Source organism: Carassius carassius, chromosome 33 (genome assembly GCF_963082965.1).
Source record: "Carassius carassius chromosome 33, fCarCar2.1, whole genome shotgun sequence".
NCBI classification, from domain to species: domain Eukaryota; kingdom Metazoa; phylum Chordata; class Actinopteri; order Cypriniformes; family Cyprinidae; genus Carassius; species Carassius carassius.
In genome coordinates, this window is record NC_081787.1 from 3,082,586 (window position 1) to 3,105,751 (window position 23,166).

Below are 23,166 nucleotides of genomic sequence, written 5' to 3' on the forward strand. Positions count from 1 at the left end.
AATTAATGTAAATTAATGGTGCTGTATGTAATTGTTTGAATGTGCTAACGCATAATAAATATTATAATAATATAACATGCTAAGTCCATATACTTGTTTCTACAAGAAACAACTCTACAGCCACTTTCTGAGTTCTGTGTCAGAATGTCTGTTTTTGTTTTGGTCTGTATGACTCCGCCCACTGCCAGTTCGCCCAATAGTATTTTGACACACTGGGTTGCCAGATGGTGGAAAACACATCCCTGGAAACCATCTATAAAGCTCTGTTACCAGAGGAATATTAAAATGTGGACAAATCAGCTTTCAATGTAAGGCATGTTGCATTTCATTGTCAGTTGTGCTCGCTCCTGTTGCACGTCCTCAAACCACGTGAGCATTGAGTCTGAAGAGGAGGTTGCGAGAGAAGTAACTCAAGCTATTAAATGTTTTTTCATTTGGACTCCAGTACCCATTTCAAATACTAAATGTTACAGTAATATCACATACCGCACCTTTAAATGTGGTGGAAATGATAGTCAAATTTGAAAACATATGCTGAAAATTTCAAATAATTTATTTTTGAGTCTAGCTAGCATTTTATGCATCCAAAAAAAAAAAAAAAGAATCACACTTTTTCTAGTAGTTTACAAAAATACAGCTTTATTGGGAAGGACAAAAAAAAGAAAGAAAGAAAGACAGTTATAAGACAGATTTAAATGGGAGAAGTAAAAAAAAAATAAAACATAGAGACCTGTTTTAGTAAAAATTAAGAACTGGGACATACAAGTGCCCACAGCTGAATAAACAAAAAGCGATGTCCTGCCTCATACAGGACAATTTGCAAATTAGGCTTGCAGTCATTCACACAATTTTTGCCAGTTTTGTAACAGGTTTGTGGGTTGACTACACTCTTAAAAATAAAGGTGCTTCAAAGGGTTCTTCACAGCAATGTCATAGAAGAACCATTTTTGGATATGCAAAGAACCATTCAGTCAAAGGTTCTTTGAAGAACCATTTCTTTCGTACATTTTTGTATTCTGAAGAACCTTTTGTGAAATAGAAATGTTCTTCAGATGTTAAACGTTCTTTATGGAATCATTTAGACAAAAAGGTTCTTCTATGGCATTGTGAAACACCTTTATTTGTAAGAGTGTATGTATGTGTCCTAATTAATATTTTAAGCAATCCTTTATTCTTCTTCACCAATAACTGCAATTATTGTGTACGTCTTTTTGTAATTTTCTGTCATTTCATTTCAATTCAAGGAGGGTTTAATAATAGCAACCATGTTTCTCAGCTGGAAGAGCTGAGAAGAGCTCAGTTTGGCTCCTGGCAGTGATTGTGGAGAACCACTGACGTCAGGACAGATATTGCTAGCTAGCCTGCACTGAAATGATAGACTAATGCCAGAGTAATATTCAGGGATATATTTTAAAATTCAATTCCATTGAAATTTTACTCAGTAGTATTACTGCATTATAGCATAGAGAATAGCTTGTGTAGAGGTTATATGAAAACATATCCTCCTAAACCTATAATCTTTATCTGAGCATCAAAACCCCAAAAATGAAATCACAACAAAAGAGCTCATCAGTGACTGCTCACTCGCATGAAGCACTGCAAATGATGTCTCTCTCCTTACTTTCTTTCAAGACTTTCTTCAAAACAAAGTTAGTGATGTTGTGATTCATCTCAGAGCTGGCTGGTTTGGTTCATGGCTTGTTGAAACGCTTTACTGAAGAACTTACTGAGATGCAGAGAATGAAGAAGATTTATTTTTTTACAGAACAAAGACATCTTAAAAAATAAAAAATAAAAAAAACAACCTTTTTTTGCCTGAGAATTGGCATCTTTAAAAGTACATTCTAAAAATTAATTGTCACAACAACCAGTGATTGTGTTATGGCTCTTTACATGTAAATGTGCTAAGTGACACCAGAATGGCATAAAAAAATGCTGGACATGAGGCACTGTTTCACTAAATGCATTAATACAAGTAGGAATGTGTCTAGAGTTAATTTTTTTTTTTTTAAGAAAAAAATGGAAGTAATGTTAAAATAATTCATTATTTAGGCAGTAACAGTCTTAACTATCTATTTTTATTTTAAATAGGGATGTACCGATACCATTTCTTCCAGTACTCACCCGATACCGATAATTTTATTTTTGGTACTTGCCGATACCGAGTACCAATACCAATATTTTTATTGCATTTGTAAATGTTTAGAATATTGGGTACAGAAACCAAATGAGTATGTATAATGTTACCTGGTTAACTTAATTTATTAAATAGATTCAGTCCAACCAAAATGTATTCAGACACCTTCAACATTTCACATTACCACAGTTTATTCTCTATAGTGTAGAAGATGGTAATAAAACATGACAAGAACTCAGAGTTAAACTGTGTCAGAACAAATTCATGTTGATAATGTTAGATAACTTTGATAGAAAGGTATTTAATGGATTACAATCAGGCCTTCCTTAAAAATATCCTTGTTTGCCGTAACCCGACCGACCCTGTCAATTTAGCACCGGACTTTTAGTCCGACCGACTTGCCGATTGTAAATTTGCGTTAAGACCGACAATTTTTTTTTTACTCTTCAAATAACTAATACAAACGCAATAAAATACTATTAATTCTATCTAAGTAAGTATTGTAAATATATAAATTGCCTTGGCCTACATACAAATGAAGGCTATCTTCTTTAATTAAAAAAAAACCCTTGACGTCATCTGTGTTTACACAGATGTCACACTGTGGCCTGTGCGTTCGCTTCGTCCTACTCTCACTCACTGTCAGAGTCAACGGTTCGCGCTTGGTAATGATGGATGCGGCTGCAGTAAACTAAATGTTCGCGGTCACTGTTCAAAGTCATACGGGTTCGGGCACCATAATACATCTAAAAAAATTCATTAAAACAGCTCGACACCGCTTTAACTTGGCACAAAGTTCTGGAAAAACTGTGCCCAGATCTTTTCCCATCCCTTCTCCTCTCTAGTCTAAAACTGTGACCGTGTCGACTGTCACTTTATGTTCGAAAATCTAATGCATGAATCAAGCACAAATCAACCAACACAAGTTTAGAAAACGAAAATAAGAAAATTATTTTAACGACCTTTTCTCGGAGCGCGTCCAGGTTTTTTTTTTTTTTTTTTGAACAGGCGTCACACAGCAACTGCAGCTTCGGACAAACACGCATAACAGCAAATAATACTTCTGCACAATGTTTCTCTTTTTACAACAGAAATGTGAATTCAGCCGGTATTCAGTCTCATACAGTTTCGGGCTTGAATCGTTTAGGGCTTTCAAAATAGCTGAAAAAACTAAATTCGAATTTTTTACTTAAATATGATCAAAATTCGAATTGTATTTGAATTTTAAATGCATAATTTCAGTTAGGGTGAAGAAAAGCTTTTTGCTTCTCTTCTGAGGCTCAAGATAGCTCATCGAGCAAAATATTACTGCATGTTTATTCAAAGCATTAGAATACATGACTGTGAAAAAAACATAATATTTAAAATAATGTTTATGAACCAATTATTATTAATTAAGTTGCTTAAAGAACTATAAACAAAACAGCATCATGTATGCATGCATTGTTAAATAAATAAAAAGGGCGGAAAACCAGTCACACAGGATACATTTTTTCATTTAAAAACATGAGATGCGCGAAATATGCGTTCTGTGTGAACGGCTTGGTTTCAGTTTTGATATAAACAATACTTAGTTTCACTAAATGCATTAATACAAGTAGGAATGTGTCTAGAGTTAATTTTTTTTTTTTAAGAAAAAAATGGAAGTAATGTTAAAATAATTCATTATTTAGGCAGTAACAGTCTTAACTATCTATTTTTATTTTAAACAAGATCTTCTCCACATTGATTTTTTTTTTTTAAGTGGCTTCAACTGGATAGGCTAACATAACCTTATAATGCAATGACACATATATTGTCATCGCATCTCGTGAGCGTACACGAGGTGAAAGATGAGAAAGCAGATACTGTTGTGTAGACCCAGCTGTGCGCGCGGCGAGATGGAATGGAACATGTACCGGGGCTCATAAGGCAGCTTCCTTAATGCACACCTAAAATTTATATGCGCATTCGAATGTGGATTTTTATTTTAAATTCGATGAATATTCGAAAAAATATTTTTTTTGATAGCCTAAGAAAATCTCCTATGCGATTTTTTTGTTGTTGTTGAAATGTAATCGTAAACACAGCCATGTTGAAGCCTGCAGTAAATGTTTTGCATTATGGCAGTCCACTCTGCTTATTGTTTTTCGAAAATGTTGCACTCCTGTTTGTCATTTTGCACGTAACTTCACGCCAATAAATCATCGGAAATGTTGGTCTTTACCAATATATTGAATCTTTACATTCCTCCAGCCTGCTGTCTGTGGATTTACCTATATTTGGTGTTATTTGCCGTATAAAACTTTAGACATGCAAAATCGATTTTACAATCGATTCAATGAACACTCGTCACTCAAATCAAACTGTGATTTTTTTCACAAAAGTGACAACCCAAGAAAGCAAAGTAAACTTTCTCTCATTTGTAGGTTGCATTGGTACGTAGCGGTGGATGCAAGTAAAACAGTACCTCATTTTTTTTCTCACCTGAAATTCATGCAATAAACATGTTTTTGACAAAGATTTAAATTTGTTTGTGGTCTATATAGCCTGCATCAAAATGAGGTTTGCAATGATGCGCCAGAAGGCACGGGTTGAAGACCCAGTCAGTGACGTCACGATATGCTAATTTGTTTAAATTCATACCGTCGTCATCAACATCACAAAAATGTAAGATTTTTTTTATATTGAAACTTGAAAAAAAAATATAGACCGACCTACCGACCCTTTTTAAAAAAAAAATTACTGTTACTGCAAACCAAAATATTTTTTAAGGATGGCCTCAACTAAAAATTATTCAGACAGCTGTTAGTATGACAGTATTTACACAACTATAAGTACTTAGTCGGGCGACCCTTAGCCTTAATAACTGCCTGTAGTCTCCTGGGCATGCTGTCAACCAGCTTCATGCAAACCTGAACTTCAGTTTTTTCACCAGACTTGGTCTGAATAATTTTTGATCCCAAATTTGAATCAGTTTTACTGGTAGTTCACTGTTTGAAGAATTTTTGGGTATAATTTATCACAGTACTTTATTTTGCTATCCTCACTTCCATAAATTAACTATAGTGTCCTGCACCCACTAGTAAAAAAAAAAAAAAATTATATCTGGTCACTGAATAATTTTTGGTTTGACTGTATATCCTTCAGATATTTTCATACTGAATTATGCTTATTAAAATATATTTTACAAGTTTTTGTTATTTTCTTTGTTATTTTTTTTTGCTCTATGGTTCATTATCTGTAATTTAATAGAATTAGAGCTGCTCCATTGCAGCGACTTGGGACTATAATGACGCGCTTTGCTGTAATAATGAAGGGTACCACTCATTATAAAGCTCCTGTGATATTTTTCACAAATGCAAGTCGGGTTGTTTTTTTTTTTGTTTTTTAGTTTTTAATCTGAAGTGTGCTGCGATTTCTATCATGTATTTTATACTGTTGCAGAACAAGAGGGACAGTTGTAACGTACTGCCTAGTAGGGCTGGGCGATATATTGCATGTGATTGTCACGTGCATTTCGCCTGTAAAGCCGGTTCCCTGATTAGCGGTAAATCATCATCACCTGCTTTCAGATGGAGCGGCATTTAATAGATAGAGTCATGGTTCACTGATAAGCTACTCAATATCACGTTCATTATCGAAGGCTATTCATCTGCAATATTGTACTCGATATCGTGTAGCTTGTCGGTGGTCTACGACTCTGTCTATTAAATGCCGCTCCATTTGAAAGCAGGTGATGGTGATTTGGCGGTAATCACGGAACCAGATTTACTGACTAGATGCGTGTGATCATCGCGTTCGATATATCGCCCAGCCCTACTACCTAGCGCATTAAACACAGGCTGCTAAATTCACTTTCGCCAGAAAGTCATCTATGCCTTAGGTTGAAAATGTATTATGTTTATAGTGAATGCCCCTATAAATTGCCTTTTTTATGATTTGTTTTAATCCGAATGCGTGTGCTAAGTGAGTGAATATCAAAGATCACACAACACTCTCTCTCTCTCTCTCTATGTCTTTCTCCCTCCCTACCGTTAAGTAACTTGTGCACTGTTTTACATACTTGTTTTTGACATATCCGACCGAACTACAAACTTTACAGTGATGAAATGTATATTCACTCGACAAGTTCGCGCATCTCCACTGCTGCGCGCTCAATCCACTCAGCGAGTGTGCTTTATCAGCTCGTGCACGTCAGCTATACAGGCCTCAATACTGAATGTTTAACATTACATTCAATGCATAGATATCCTATGTAGACAACCTTAATCTCTAATAACTCTACTATTCTGCTTCCTGTTATCGGAGTTTATTTGTCTGAATATGGCACTTATCACATGCCGTGTGGTATCGGCGTTTAGTATCGGGGCATTTTAACGAGTACGAATAAGAGTACAGGAGCTGGGCCCGATACCGGGTGCATCCCTAATTTTAAATGAAGAAGGGTATAGCAATCAAAGAAGCAGTGCAGATGACACAATCTATTTTTATGTTAGATTAGAAAATTTTATAAAACCGTAAAAGCATCTTTTAGGGGGTTTGGAGTATTTAATTCCATCTACATTATAAAACAAATGCTTACTGTGTATTTTCCACACATTAAAATTATTTAGAGAATCCATTCATTAAATGAAGTTTGTTTAAATTAATTTGCACAAAGCAAAAAGCCTGACAAAATATCCGCAAATCCTGTTTGTGCTGCACGTCCAAATGGATTTAATGGATGAAGCCCAGAGAGGGGTAAAAGCTCAGGGGAATCAATTTTCACGTCGTAAAGTGGGCTGTAGCTCTAAGTGTTTATTTTCTGGTGTCAGTGGGTGCGGAGGACATGGTGGTATCTCTTATAGGGGTTATAAAGCTGGCACACTTCTGCCAGGGTAAATGATGATTTCTCTCTTGCCTTTCGTCAGAGTTAGATACTTCACAGTTTGCTGTCTGGGTTTCATGCACTCCTAGTCTAAGTGTCAGATGTGGAGTTTTTGGATTGCAGCAGACCTGGAATTCAGACTCTGTGCAAACTCGTGTGAAGAACAGATGTGGCGAGAGGACTTGGATGGATTGTGGAGCACTGTTTTTGTTAGGGTTAAAGCCAGTCTGCTTCATCTGAGCTAAGAGTGGTTGCAGAGGCAAAGCGATGTGCGATGGAGCTGCACAGCACTGTAAAACAACACGCAGGGATCAGGTACAAGCAGCTGGATGTGCCGGATTTATCAGGTAGCAAGCAGCTGCCTAACTCTAACCACAACACCCTGTGGCATGGATTTACATATCACCCTGAAATAATGAATCTTCTTGGAATCAGTTGAGATAATGTTGGCGCACTGCTCTGCATCCATTAAAATGCCAACGGACAATGCACGGAAGATAAAATACATTCTCAATCTGCTTGCACAAAGAGCTCATCTTCAAGAAAGTGCAATCGATTATTTAGTGCACATGTGATCTTAAACTGAAAACACAAATGGTAGTCTGATTAGAACATCGAGTTTGATTTCTTTGGAGAGAAAGGCAACTTGATGGAGCCTTAGCTGCAGTAAAACTACTTGTAATAAAAACAACCAGTGTAATTATTAAGGTCTACTGGTATTATGCAGAACAAATATTATCTTTACTGTGTCAATACCCTACTTATGTCAAACACTCAGTGCCTGCTGCCTCCATAAGTCATCTCACATACTTTTACCTCCAAGTCATGCAAATTAAAGTAAGATTTACAATTGCATTGGTTATGGCAAGACAAATTGATCTGATCGTTGATTTTGGAACGTTTTCACATTCCTGAACGCACTTATAAATTGTAGATTTCTTCAATTGAGTCCAGAGACAACTGACAGAGATAAATCTGCATCAGGGTTGGCTACATTTATGCAAGCCAAGACAGGAAGTTAGGGTGCTCCACTCCTGCGTTTGTTTTCTGTCCACCGGTAGGCGAGAGCTGACAGCAGCAAGCTTGTTTTTTCAAAGTAGTTAGTGTTGGTGCACGGCGGAACGGCAAGCATGGATCAAGCGAGACTTTAGTTGAAGCTTACTTTTTGATAAACAAATGAAAAATCATTTTACAACCCTGCAAAACAAACCACAAACCTTAGGTACACTTCCTGAACTAATATGCATGCTGGAAATCAATGTCAAATACTTAATTGTCTAGTTTTGTATGTTTGTTTCCATTGATTTCCATTAAACACACGTTCAAAACAAACTCAAGCCTTTATCTTGGAAAATGGCCCAGATGCTACCAAATATGTCCCATCTTTTCAGTTCACAGAGGGATCCGAGTGGATATTTTCGAACGAGCTCAGCCAAAATTCAAAACATATGACGACTTACTACACACAGAACAGAACAATTTGAAATTGTTAAAGTAGCAGCGTAATTGTGGCCATAAAACAACTCTTTTTAGGATGTAATACTCCAGTGCTAATGTCTCTGAGCCACTGTAAAAATGTACTTTCTCAGAAGTAACGTACTCGGTTACTAAACGTAACCTCGGTTCTCTCTAGAAGAGCGAACGAGTACTGCGTCTTAGCTAAGACGCTACGGGAAAAGTCTCTTTTCACGAAATACTGAAGCAAAAAATTATCCTTAATTTTGTATTTTTGTAAAGCGCATTTGCAGCAGTACACAGCCATAGGCGAGACGGCTCGTTCGCTCATTGGCTTGTTCTGCGGCAACTGCACAGCCTATCGAGCGCGGGCTGATGCAACATCAGACCAATAAGGGCGCTTCGCGCCCTTCTTGCCACTTCCCGCCGAAACGGGTGTGGCCCAACCTATAAAAGGAGCTCGAAAAGGCTGACTCACCTGATTTATTTCATCGCCGAAGCGAACCAGAGTGAATCGTACGCACGGCAGAGAACGCAGTACTCGTTCGCTCTTCTAGAGAGAACCGAGGTTACGTTTAGTAACCGAGTACGTTCTCTTACGAGAGCTCTCTCGTACTGCGTCTTAGCTAAGACGCTACGGGAACCTGATGTAAAACGCCGTGCGCGCAGGGATCACACACCGATAAACCTGAAGCAACGCCCAGGATTTACAGTGCACAGTCACCTGAGGGACTCACAGAGAGTCCGGGACAGAAAAAAGGGGGAAAAACCCTCCGTCCCATATCTAGCAGCATCCGTAGATGCGGCAATATGACATCACACAGCCGAGGCAAGGCCTGACCAATGTGGCAATGCGGGTCTTACGCAATACTGCCCATATAACAGTCGGCAGCGCCTAGCGCTCATGAATTCAGAATTCCCCTCAGGGCCCTGATTCTTCTATACCGACAGCAGCCTTGCTTGCAAGGCGGGAACCTCCAGGTTATAGAACCTGATAAATGTAGATGGCGAGGCCCAACCCGCCGCCATACATATATCCTGCAAGGAGATCCCAGTAGACCACGCCCACGACGAGGCGACGCCTCTTGTGGAGTGTGCTCTGACGCCCAACGGGCACTGAAGGCCCCTGGAAGCGTAAGCTAACGCTATGGCGTCAACTATCCATCTGGATAGAGTCTGTCTCGAAACAGCCATTCCTTTGGAACGTCCACCGAACGAGACAAATAGCTGCTCCGTCTGCCGAGAGGCAGCAGAGCGAGACACATAAGCTCTTAAAACCCTGACAGGGCAAAGAAGACTCGAGTCTCCATCCTCCCCTGACACCGGCAGGGCAGACAGGGCAATAACCTGAGCCCGAAACGGTGTGTTGAGGGATTTCGGCACATAACCGTGCCTAGGTTTGAGTATGACCCTTGAGTCATTGGGCCCAAACTCCAAGCACGACTGGCTCACCGAGAGCGCGTGCAAATCACCCACACGCTTCACAGAAGCGAGAGCCACGAGAATACTGTCTTGAACGACAGATGCTGAAGGCTAACCGATTGGATAGGCTCAAAAGGGGGACCCTTCAAGGCCTCCAAAACCGCCGCGAGGTCCCACATAGGGACTGACGGATGTCTGGGAGGATTCAGCCTCCTAGCTCCTCTGAGGAACCGGATGACTAAATCGTTCCTTCCTATTGACTGACCGGACGCCGTTTCAGAAAACGCCGCGATGGCCGCCACATAAACTTTGAGCGTGGATGGGGCTCTGCCCTTATCCAACAGCTCCTGTAGGAAGGAGAGGACCTCCGTCACCTCACAACTAAGGGGTGAATAACCTCGAGCTGTGCACCAGCTGGAGAACACCGACCACTTCGAGGCATACAGACGTCGTGTCGACGGAGCTCTAGCCTGAGTGATGGTATTTAGCACTCCCCCTGCGAGATCAGCGGGTAACCGTTGAGTGCCCATACATGGAGGGACCACAACTCCGGTCGAGGGTGCCAAATCGAGCCCCTGGCCTGCGAGAGGAGATCTCTCCTCAACGGTACCGGCCATGGGGCGACATCTGCTAATTGCATCAAATCTGGGAACCATGGATGGTTCTTCCAAAGAGGTGCCACAAGCAGTATTGAACATCTCGTTTCTCTCACCCGTTCTATCACCTGCGGAAGGAGGGAGACGGGAGGGAATGCATAAAGCGGGCAGCACGGCCATTTCCGTGACAGCGCGCTTTCGTTCTTGGAAAAGAATGTGGGGCAGTGAGCGTTTCCGTGGGACGCAAAGAGGTCCACCTCCGCCATGCCAAATCTCTCCCACAACAGCCGAACTGTTTGCGGGGTGTAGAGACCATTCTCCCGTAGGGACATTGCCTCTGGACAGCCTGTCTGGACCCAGATTCTGCAGTCCAGGCACATGCACCGCTCTCAGCGAGCGCACGTTGCGTTGAGCCCAAATCAGGAGGCGTTCCGTCAGCCTGTACAGGTTTTGGGACCCGAGACCGCCCTGGCGATTTATGTAGGACACCACGGACATGTTGTCCGAACGGACTACGACGTGGTGATCCTTGATATGGGGACAAAAGCGCGTCAGCGCATTCTCCACTGCCAGCATTTCCAGGCAGTTGATATGATGGAGCTTTTCCCGTTCTGACCATAGGCCAAAGGACGGTCTGCCTTCGAGCAGCGCTCCCCATCCCGAAGTGGAGGCGTCCGTCGACACCATTTTCACACTCGGGGAAGTCCCCAGGCTTACACCTGATCGGTACCACCCGTTCGCTGTCCAAGGTGCTAGAGCCGCAACACAGCTCTGATCGACCTTGAAATGCAGCCGGCCAGACGCCCACGCTCTGCGCGGCACTCGAGCCTTCAGCCAGAACTGCAGGGGGCGCATGCGGAGCAGGCCCAGCCGCAGAACCGGAGATGCTGAGGCCATGAAACCCAGCATCTTTTGACAGTGTTTGAGCGACACAGTCGCGCCACAGCGGAAAGAACTCGCTGCACGCTGAATGCCCATCGCGCGCTGTGGTGACAGCCGCGCCGTCATGGAACACGAGTTCAGAACTATACCCAGAAACAGGATCGTCTGACTGGGGTTCAGCGAACTCTTCACCCAATTGACACTGAGGCCGAGCTTCTCGAGGTGATCGAGTAAAACGGCTCTGTGGTCCATGAGCTCCGCTCATGATCGGGCCAGAACCAGCCAGTCGTCCAAATAATTCAGCACTCGTGTGCCTCTGAGTCTAAGAGGAGCGAGCGCTGCATCCATGCACCTCGTAAGCGTACGAGGAGCTACGGACAAGCCGAATGGCAGGACTGCAAACTGGTATGCCTGGCCCTCGAAGGCGAATCTCAAATATCGCCTGTGGTTTGACGCTATCTGTATTTGAAAATACGCGTCCTTCAGATCTATTGACATGAACCAGTCCCCTCTGCGAATCTGCGCGAGGAGCTTCCTGGTCGTGAACATTTTGAAACTGTGTTTCATCAATGCCTGTTCAGCTGTCTTAGATCCAGTATGGGCCGGAGACCCCCGTCTCTCTTGGGCACCAGAAAGTATCTGCTGTACAGCCCCCCCTCGCTTTGAGACACAGGCTCTACAGCCCCTTTGCTCAACAGTTTTGATATTTCGGCCCGAAGTATGTGTGCTACTTCTGTTTTGACCTTAGTTTCGACGCGCGCTGAAAAGCACGGTGGGCGTCGAGAAAACTGTAGCGAGTAGCCTCTCTTTATAATGCCTAGCACCCAATCCGAAACCCCTGGAAGCACTGACCATGCATCTGCATGAATGGCTAAGGGCTGGATGCGAAACGCGCTCTGTTGACTGGGCAACGGCGGCGCTCGAGTGTGCTGCGCATCTGAGGCGGGGAGCGCGCTGATCACAGCGGGCAGATCGCTCTTCCTCGACCCCGTTCCGGCGCTTAACCGACTGGAGGGAGGCTGAGCGGGTCCCGTGGGACTCGATATATCTGCGAGTAACCGTGGGCTGCATGTGTGCACTTTTACCACTTTCAACTCGCTGTCTGCCTGTGCAGAATGTACGTGCACGGGTCTCATTTTTACAGAAGCCCCGCGCCGTATGTGACATAGTGTATGTGGGCACTGGGAAGTGGGCACGTTTACTATGCGGCGCGCTCGACCGATCTGTGTCGATCTTATGTGCGCTAGCCCTGTGTGCAGGGCTGTGCTTACATGTGGAGATGGGCACTGGGTAGTGGGCATCGTCACTGCATTTATAGCACCATCGGCCGTGGCCGGACGAGCATGCACGGGTTTCGTTTTTACAGAAACCACATGACGTGTGTGACATAGTAATTGTGGGCACTGAGGGGTGGGCACGTTTACTATGCAGTGTGCGCGACCGACTTGAGTCGACATTATGGGCGCAGGCCCTGTGTGCAGGGCTATGCTTACATGTGGAGATGGGCACTGAGGAGTGGGCATCGTCACTACATTTATAGCACCATCGGCCGTGGCCGGACGAACGTGCACGGGTTTCGTTTTTACAGAAACCACATGACGCGTGTGACATAGTGATTGTGGGCACTGAGGAGTGGGCACGTCTACTATGTAGTGCGCGTGATCGACTTGAGTCGCTTTTATAGGCGCGAGCCCTGTGTGAAGGGCTGTGCTTATATGCGGAGATGGGCACTGAGCAGTGGGCATCGTCACTACATTTATAGCACCATCGGCCGTGGCCGGGACACCAGAAATTACACCTTTTTCGGGAAATATCTGGGTAGCCGTGATAACGGTTTTCGTGTGCAGGCAAGCGGGCAACCGTACAGGCTTGCGCATTGCAAACAACGCTGAAACAGTCACAATCTCTGGAAACTGAAACAGCGGCGCACTTCGGTGACAGCCCGGCCGCAGCGGAACTCGTACACCGGCGCTTCGATGAAGCAGCCATCGTGTGTAGTGCCGACGCAGCGTCATGCAGCATGCGTAGATGGCTTTCCCAGGATGGCTTCGGGGCTCCCGGCCTCACCGTAATCCTCTGCCGCGGTCCCCGCGGCGCAGGGCGACGGCCAGTAGAGCGAGAACGGGGGTCTCGAGCTGCGTTGCTGAAGCTGTTGTGATAACGGCTTTTGTGTGCAGGCAAGCGGGCAACTGTGCAGGCTTGCGCATTGCAGAAAACGCTGAGACAGTCACAATTCCTGGAACTGAAACAGCGGCGCGCTTGGGTGAGAGCTCGGCCACAGCGGAACTCGTACACCTGCGCTTCGATGAAGCAGCCATCGTTAGTAGTGCCGACGCAGCGTCACACAGGAGGCTTTAGATGGCAACACCGCTTTTGCCGCCGTCCAGCAGAGGGCGGACAAAGGTGCGTCGCTATCGCCTGTTCCACCGGCGGAAGTGAGTGGTAGTTCCTGTTTTTAGCATCATCAGTGTGGAGAATGCTAGTGAGACAGACGAACGAGTTCGTGCTGAATATGGAGCGTTCCAAGCCTTCGCCACCTCTTCGTGAAGCTCAGGAAGAAATGAGGCGGGCTTTGAGAAGTACGCTCATCCGAAAGGGAAATACCATCCAGCCGGGAACGAGAGGGGGGGGCGCTGGTGCAAACCACTCGCGGCCGAGACACATCGCGGCCAACACAAGCATTCGCCCCGGCTCCTTCTCGATGTCAGCTCGTCTGCTGGGCTTCTGAGCAGAAGGCGCGAGATCCTCGGAGCTCGCCCAGCCATCACTGCCCGAAGCCAGCAGAGCGCGTGTCCTCTTCCCCCGACGCGGCCCTGAGATCGACTTCCTCGGACGACGCGCCGGCAAACAGCGGGCGCTGCCCACCGGGAAGCGATGCAGGGGGGGCCGGTGAAGCAGGGCGAACCGGCGAGCTCGGTTGAGCTGAAGACGGTTCCGGAATCCGCTGGAAGCGATGCTTTTACGGCGCCTCAGCGCAGCGGAGAATGCAGGCTCAGAGAAAAAGGCCAGGCGAGTCCTCAGAGTCACCATGGCAACAGCTCGCAGTGGGGGCATCCGCCGTCAGCGAGCGAGCGCTGCATGATCTTCACCCAGGCAGGAGACACAGATGACGTACCGGTCTCCCTCGCTGAGTGGGGCTCTGACGAGCCGCAGGAAGGCATCTTAAAAAAGACGCGAGCTCTTTTACGAGTGTGTGTCGCAGGGCGAACACACACACACACATAAAGAACAGCTTGTATATAACAGGATTGAAAGGATATAGGCGCCGGATAGCGCAGCAGGAACGGCAATGGAAGGCGGCGATGCCAGCAGCTTCAGAATGGCTCGTCCTGCTGATGTGCTTTCTCAGACGGCGCTTGCTTCCTCCGTGATCCAGCGATGCGTGAGCTTCGCTGAAGAGATGAAAAATCAGGTGAGTCAGCCTTTTCGAGCTCCTTTTATAGGTTGGGCCACACCCGTTTCGGCGGGAAGTGGCAAGAAGGGCGCGAAGCGCCCTTATTGGTCTGATGTTGCATCAGCCCGCGCTCGATAGGCTGTGCAGTTGCCGCAGAACAAGCCAATGAGCGAACGAGCCGTCTCGCCTATGGCTGTGTACTGCTGCAAATGCGCTTTACAAAAATACAAAATTAAGGATAATTTTTTGCTTCAGTATTTCGTGAAAAGAGACTTTTCCCGTAGCGTCTTAGCTAAGACGCAGTACGAGAGAGCTCTCGTAAGAGAACTAACTAGAGCTTTTAGCCCCCCTAAAAGTGCAGCTTTCCTAATAACGGTGCTTTTGTGGCTCCAGCACTGCAGGAGAGGGTCTGCTGTGATCTTCTTTGATACGCACCGTAATGCTGCTGGACATCATAAGGCTAATGAAGAGATCTACAGGTGTTCCTGTGGGTTCATGCCACCCGTGAGTCCCTCTCTAATACTGTGGCCATCAGTCCTCTGAGATCTCACACTATGCCCTAGAGCGCCTAGATTTTTATCTATTTTTTATTAAAAAATGTTGAAGTTCCACTACTGTAAAGGCCTGTGAAAATTTAAAAGTATCTTGTTCAGGAACAGAGCCCCTTCAACATCCTAAAGGACAAGGAGGCTGTTAAGCTGAATGAAAATCAATAATATATGAATATGCCTAATTAATATAGTGTTTATTAAATGTGTAAAATGCAAAAAAAGAGAAAGAACTAGTAATAAGGTGTTTCTTCTCACATTTCACAGAATACTAAACACCTTCATAAGTTTACAGCATGAAATGTTTCTATGCAACATTTGACATATAATGTTGTTTAATAACATCGACCTGATTTTTGTTCTCTGTGAATTCCGGAACAATATGAGCTATAGATTGCAAAATGTAAAAATAGATTTTAAAACATATTTTTTGTGTGTTCTGAAAAAGTGCAGACAAATCGATGAACTTGCATGATTTATTGTGAAATAAATGATTACTCTAATTTATTAATTCAAACTTGAATTTTTTTTTCAAATTAGAATAATTAGTAACAAATACATAACTTTATTTAGATTTAAATTCAGAAAATAAGTGGAAGTAAAGATATACAAATGTTAATATTTAGCATCACTCAATCAACCAAAATACATTAAGTTATACAGTACTAACAAAACTTGGTTATTTTGGAAGTCAATGGCTATCAGCAACTGTTACCAAAATTCTTCAAAATATCTTCTATTGTGTTCAACAGGAGAAAAGAAAAACTCATTAGAGGTTTGGAACAACTTGAAGGTGAGTAAATGATGACAGTATTTTCATTTTTGGGTGATCTCTACCTTTAAAGCAGGTCAAAATGGCTATTTACCATAACAATTTTACCACTTTTTACAGTGGATCAGAATAATTTAAATACTGACAGACAGTGACGTGAGATAAAATACAACCCCTTGTTTACACTGAGAAAACTGTGTCGGCACCTCATTAAAACCTCCTTAGTCTTCCTAATACTGCAGTAGTTTATACACTGAGACCATTAATAGTGCTCTAGTCTAGGCACTGAGAATGAAATCACCCCAATCACTTCGTTGACCCAAACTCATTAATCCCTAAAGTTTATTTATGCAAAAAATCGAAGCAGCATGTTTAACATGGCTCCCACTGAAAACGGAAAACTTTATTTAATGGATTTACACCATGTGCCCAGAAAGCGATAACACAAAAGAGAAAATTGATTCGGAAGCTTCGGGAAATGTAAAGCGAGTCACATGTTCAAATCGGCCGGGGTTCACCTTTGTTTTAAGGCTCTACATGGGGCTCTAATGCAATGTAAAAGAGAGCGTATCGATCTTCTGGCCAGAGCCCCTTACTAAGCCATCTATCAAAACACATTCATTCCATGCTTAGGACACCAATATTGACCACTGCACTCACTACTGTATAAATGCATAAAGGAGCTCTCTGGATAAGTGATGAGCTCCTCTCACTGATATTTCTGGAGAACAGTAGTTCCCTGTTCACACACAGTATTCAGTATATACTGTACGAAGGTGTTATGCAATTTTAAGAGATATAAAACATAACAAAACAAAAAATTATAACTAGCCACAAATTCTAAGTAAACTTCCATTCTTTGAGAGCTCCTGAAGTATCATGCATTTAGGATTGCGTGTTAGCTGAACACTATTAGGAAGAGAAACAATGCTGTTGGATTTCCTCATTTGAATGCTATCTGGATGACTGTGAATTTATGGAGGTCAAAGTATTCTTCAGAAATGTTTTGTAAGTCATCCAAGTCTTATTAATATCGCCAAAGCTTGTTCTGGAAGTCTCATTTAATCATGGCATGAATGGCTTCATAAACAGGTAGTTGGGAGCTTATTCTCAGATAGCGACAGCCAAAGTCTGTGTTTGTTTTATGGGGAACGGCGCTGAAACTCTCACCTGATTGTCATCTCATTGATTGGAACATCTAACTGAAATTACCCTCTTTACAGAGCTGATTATTTTACAGGTTCACATGCTATTTCTGGCTTTTCTGAGTAAAAACATGCTCTGTGACTTGCGCATGAATTACGTTACATTCACAACAGATTACAGTTTATTCAGAAGGGTTCAACACTTCCTCCACCTCTCTGTGAGGTTTACAATCAAAAACCCAGACAACTCTAAAGTATGCAGTACTCTGTCGCTCTCTTCTCTCTATTTCCACGTCACTGGAGAACTTCATAATTGCAAATCATGGAGAAGGATTACCGTCTGAACAAATGCTTTCCAAATGTGACACTCATGAAATTACCTTGTCATTAAATCTACCGAACTGTCAGCATCCAGTCAACACAACTGATTATTTAAATGTTGATTGTAAGTCACTAGAATCCCCATCAAAATGCTGAACAGAAAGGTGAAAATTAAAACAAAACAAAACATATATTGCAATGCAAATTTTAAATGAACTTCAGATTAAAACAATAACAATATGAGGCTCTGTTCCAGTGCCTTGATGTATCATTACAGCCTATTAGTAGGCTACTTAAATATCATTATGCATCAATATTTAATGGAAGCTTTAATTAATCCACATTTCAAGCACCTGAGAATCACACCATCTGGGTTAGTCAAGGTGTTTCTTGCACCTTTGGGCAAGGTACACAGATCCACTTTGCCAGTTAATGTATATTACATAACGCTGTCAAATGTGAAATTGCGTCTGTTATATGACATTTGCATTTATTAATATTAAATTATCTGGGAAGCACTACCGAGCACTATGTTATTTCCAAGCCACTTTTGGAAATACACAATTTCTTCTAGGAAGAACTGTGAAAGTTGTTTCTGATTTGAATACTAGTAGTTCTTTAAACGCTTAATTATGCTGGATATCATAACTGTCAAAATGTGAAAAAGTAACGTGGTAGGATTTTTGATAGTTATTATGCATATTTCTTATACACCCCGAGCATTCGTTTCATAAAAGACTAAAAGGCTGTATGCCAAATGAGCGCATAATTTAATATTTAACTCCCATATAAGGACACTTCTCGCTTTTAAGTACTGTGTGATTCACAGCAGTCCAAACATTTCGGTGTATTCATCTTTACCATAGAAATAACAGCCTAATGAACAGTTTTCAGTATTTCTGAGGGCGATTATAAAGCGCGTTAATGATGAATGAATCACTCACCATGTCTGTGAGGAGCGCGCGGGTCAAAACCATGGCACGACTCTGGATCCTCTCGTGGAAATTCACATCCTCGCATGGAAGAGTGGCGCTTGGAAAGAAACGGGCAACTTCTGGGCTTCACCGGGTTTACTGAACGTCCGCTGTCGGCGGTGAGCACAGTTGCGGGAGTTTAACGTGTGACGGTAATGTCAGCGCAAACTGGATACGCGCGGCGTTCCGTGGCTCAACGGTTCGTCCGATAGAGCCGAGCGTGTTCGCCCTACGGTTTCCACAGTGAACCGCAAACTGAAGTATCAAGTCCCTCCTCTTTTACACCACTTCCACCTACAATGTGTCTCCTGCCATTTTCAAGAAACGCGTGTCCAGTGTCGTTGTCATGTGTACCTACAACATGCAAGAAGCACGCGCGTTTGGTGCACATAAGGGTGTCAACGAATTGCAGACTGTTTTCAGCCTATAATGCATACAATTAGATGCATATTGTATATTGCCTATTTGTGTACTCAAATAAACTAACTGATTATGCATGAACAAAACCTCAAGTTGCTCTAGAGGATTTGCGACTATAATAAGCAACTCTTAAAAAACAAAAACATCTCCTATGACAGCTTGCTTTTTACTTATTGAAACAGCAAGCTGTCATGAATAGGAATATTAAACTATATATAAATGTAACTAGCCTACACAGATATCAAATGGAAAATAGATGTTCCTCCATGTATAATTGTATTTAAACTGTCTTTTAGTGTAGAAAATAGCGCACTAAAAGTTATAATTATTTCATATGATCAAAAAATAAATGAAGCTTTTCTGGAATGCCAGATGATATGACGACATCATGATCAAATATATAATAAAATAAAAACCGGATGCCCATTTGACATGACATTTTTAGGGTTAAAGTGTGTCTCGCTGCTTTGACATTGTCTTAAGGTGATTTTTACATAATATATTTATGTATAGGCTATTATATTAAAATGTGATGACACTACTTTTCCAGAACAAGCATTCATTATACATTTCACTTAGTGGTATTGGAAGATAAAGACAAAAGGGAACTGAAAGCAGCACACAGCTGAACAGAAACTGGAAGTAGAGACATCAATAACTCACACATGCCATTTTCATTTTTCTGCCATTGCTGCAGTAAAGCAAGAATTTGCTCTCTACTCCCTTGATCCTCTATAGCTAACCTTTTTAATCAGTGTATCTCAAACCTCTGTCAGCATCTCTAATCTATACATGCATAGGTTTTCATAAGGCATAGAAATCTTTGCTCAAAAAGCTTGAAAGGCCAGGTCCAACAACAATTATTACATATTTACACCATGTGATAAAAATAAGTTCTTGCAGAGAACATATAGCTGTAATAACAAATGAATCTCAAATCCAACTCTGATGAAAAAACCAGCATATGTTGTGCTTTGAATGCTGATGTGCTATTATCTTCACTGTGGGTGTTTAATTTAAACTGGACCAACACATAGATTCTTATTCATCTAAGATATCTAAAAAGGAAGAAACAGGCACCTTTTTATAAGAACAATTCTACAAAATTACATGAAAATATATCCACCAGGATCCCTCGCAGTCTTGTCAACAAGACCTTGTTGATGTGGTAAAGAGTCAAGAGGGCATGAGAACTGGAGGTCTCCTGAAATTATTTCCTGGAGGAATGAGTGGTTAAAAAAAAAAAAGACTTCATTAAAAGCATATTCTTTCCATGCACTGAGCCAGTGTTCTCTCTTTGCAACGGATATTTCTGTCCAAACCAGTCATCAGCCAGACAGAACTATTATTATTCCTCTGGTCTTGTCATATATAAATTGGAAGGCACTTTTAACTAAATCAACAAAAACAGAGAAGCTGGTGTGTGAAGACTGGGCAAGCTCTCCTAGCATTCAGTCCACTACATGTTATGAACGGCACTATGAGTAAACCATCATCTTAGACCTGCTCTATATTGTGACATCCTCCAGCACAAAGTATATAATTCTCTTGCATTCAAGTCCTTCTGCTCTTTCATAGAGAAAAATTCATTGTTCCTGTGAAATCTCACTTCCACTCCTCCAGCGGAGTGGTATAAAAATTGAAAAGATGTATCTTCAAAACAGTCACTTTTCTGTTCTGCATCCTGGTACAATGCCACTTGCGCTAGTAGAGAAATGTGCAAATGCTGGTATTTCTCTTCATTATGGAAAATAGGTCGACTGCTTCCCTCTAGGTATGTGTAAAGGGTGAATGAACAGCCAGTGCATTCAAATATACTCATACATCTTTCATGATTTTGTGTGTGCACCTGTTTGTGCCGATATTAAGTATATCTAAAGTTTGCTCTTGAACTCCGTTTGTGCCACCAGACAAAGCAAATATGAACTCTGAGAGTTTCCATTTCACTTTTATGGTATCAATTAAATGAATGCCAGTTACATGTTGCAGTTTAAGGCCAGAAACATCTAAGCAATGGTATGTTCCATTTTATATCTGCAAAAACCATTTTTAAGTGTTTTTAGCAACTAGTGTCTAAGAATGCACAAATTTCTAATTATCATTGTTTTTAATCAGTATCCACCAATGTTAGATATTTAACTGTGCATGCTAAATGCAATATTTAGCAAATCTAAAAAATAAAAATTATATATATATATTGTGACGAGTGGGGCGGGGCCGAGAGCCGTGGGAACAGGAGCGAGGCCGGTGGAGTGATTGGGAATGAACGACACCTGCTCGACCCACCGGTCTCGAGTCCCACAGAGGAGATGGAGGGATACAAAAACAGGAGCGATGACAGTGACGGACAAGTGAGGACCAGGCCTGGGTTTTAGTTTGTTTTTGGTTTTTATTTGTGCGCGTCAGTCGTCTGTGAGGGGCTGACGTGCTGTTTTGTCTTTATTTTGCCATTAAAATATCATTTGATTGTCCGCCGGTTCCCGCCTCCTTCTTCCAGATGATTATGAAGTTTGTACATTGTTACTCAATTTCATGTGTCATTGCTTTCCGAAAAATGCCAGACCATAATTCATACCACAGTGTAAGTACATACTCTATTCTCAGTGTTGCTTGGGTGCTATAACAGTTATCATTAAAAAAGGGCCCAATGGCCACAAAAGGTCACCGTAAAATGACAAATGGAACATCCCAGTTTCATGAGCCTCAAAACGCACACAACCACCATCACAACCATGCAAGATGAGTTTAAGTGTACAATTTGGGATGTCTATCATTTATAGCTTTGATTTTTGAGCATCAAATATGGCATTAAAGGAATAGTTCACCCAAAAATCACACTCATGTCATTCCAAACCTCTATGACTTTCTTTCTTCTGCAGGACACAAGATATTTTGAAGAATGTTGATAATCATAACAATTTGGTGAGCAGTCTTCCACTGCATATAGAAAAAACCCCTGACATTTCTTAAATTATCTTATTTTTCCCCTGCTTCGATGTCCGACTTCCAAGGTAAATCAAATACCGTTTGTGAATGCAGAAGGGATGCACACATTTTAGTTACATATCAGTTCCTGACTTCTATGATAAAAATGGTAAAAATGTAAATGGGCATTCCAAATGCATTTTATGGCAAATCTCAAAATGAAAATATATCATAATTCTGTCATAATTTGCTCATCCTCATCCAAACCTGTAAGACTTTCTTTCTTCTGTGAAATACAAGTTTTTGTCATCTCCATTAATGATGATACAATGTAAATACTTTGTAAATACTATTTTTTTTACTTACAGTCGTATATACAATACATAAATGCACACATATACTGATCTTGATGTATATTAATTTTTCTTCATAATTTTATTTAAATGTTCATGTGTTATATCTACAGTATGTATGCATGTATATATGTACCCAGGGTTCCTGAAAACCACGACAAATTCATTGTGTGTTTATGCACACTTGGTGAATAAAGCTCTTTCTGATTGTTTCTGATATTTTGAAGACTGTAGGTAATCAAACAATTGGGTAACCTTTGTTTTCAGTTGCATAGAGGAAAAAAACCCTGATACTTCTCAAATTATTTTTTTTATTCATTCTTTTCAGAAGTTTACATTTTTGAGTTAACTATCCCTTTAACCCTGAGAAAGATCAGTACTCCTTCAAGATTTACAGTAGGTCCCTAGAGTACATGTGTCTTAAAGTTTAACTGCAAATGTTCATTATTTACTATTGTTAAGTGATTCCTTAGGATTAATCTCAGGTCAATAACCCCTGACGTTACGTGAGCGTCTAGTTAATATCGTCTCCAAACAACCTTTTTAATGGAGAATGAATAATGACTGACATATTAGAAAGGGCTCCATCCTCAGCTGCTTCCAGACACTGCTTAGCACTTGAGCCACATGTTTTATTGACTCTGCGTTAAAGATGTCGATACTGATGGCAGGCTGCTCGGCCATGCCCTCCCTCGCAGTGTTCGAGGTCAGATCAGACTGGTCTGGTCAAGTGCTTTTCCTTTGATGGACGCAATCAAGGGCCTGTGATTTGCTTGAGATGAGAGAAGTTAGTGACTCCCCAGAGTGAACGAAAGAAAGATCGGGATGAGGCTGAGAAACACACTTCTCTGGCCCTTCTGCCTTACTATTACCTGCACCTTCCTCGAATTTCAGAGAAAGTGTCTGGCGATGCTTAAGGCAGCAAATATTCCTCTTGAACCGAGAGGGTTTGCTGTACCTAGAGGAATCAAGT

General features: G+C 42.0%; 1 protein-coding gene across 2 annotated transcripts in view; it reads right to left on the bottom strand.

Moving 5' to 3' along the window:
• htr4 (5-hydroxytryptamine receptor 4) overlaps nt 1-18,765 on the bottom strand; it is a 102,489-nt gene extending 83,724 nt beyond the window's left edge. For both annotated transcript variants that reach the window (XM_059521305.1, XM_059521306.1), the window contains exon 1: nt 18,466-18,765. In XM_059521305.1, the coding sequence (XP_059377288.1) occupies nt 18,466-18,541 (76 nt within the window). In that variant the 5' untranslated portion in view covers nt 18,542-18,765. The remainder of the gene's footprint in view (nt 1-18,465) is intronic.
• Between the last annotated feature and the right edge of the window lie 4,401 nt (nt 18,766-23,166).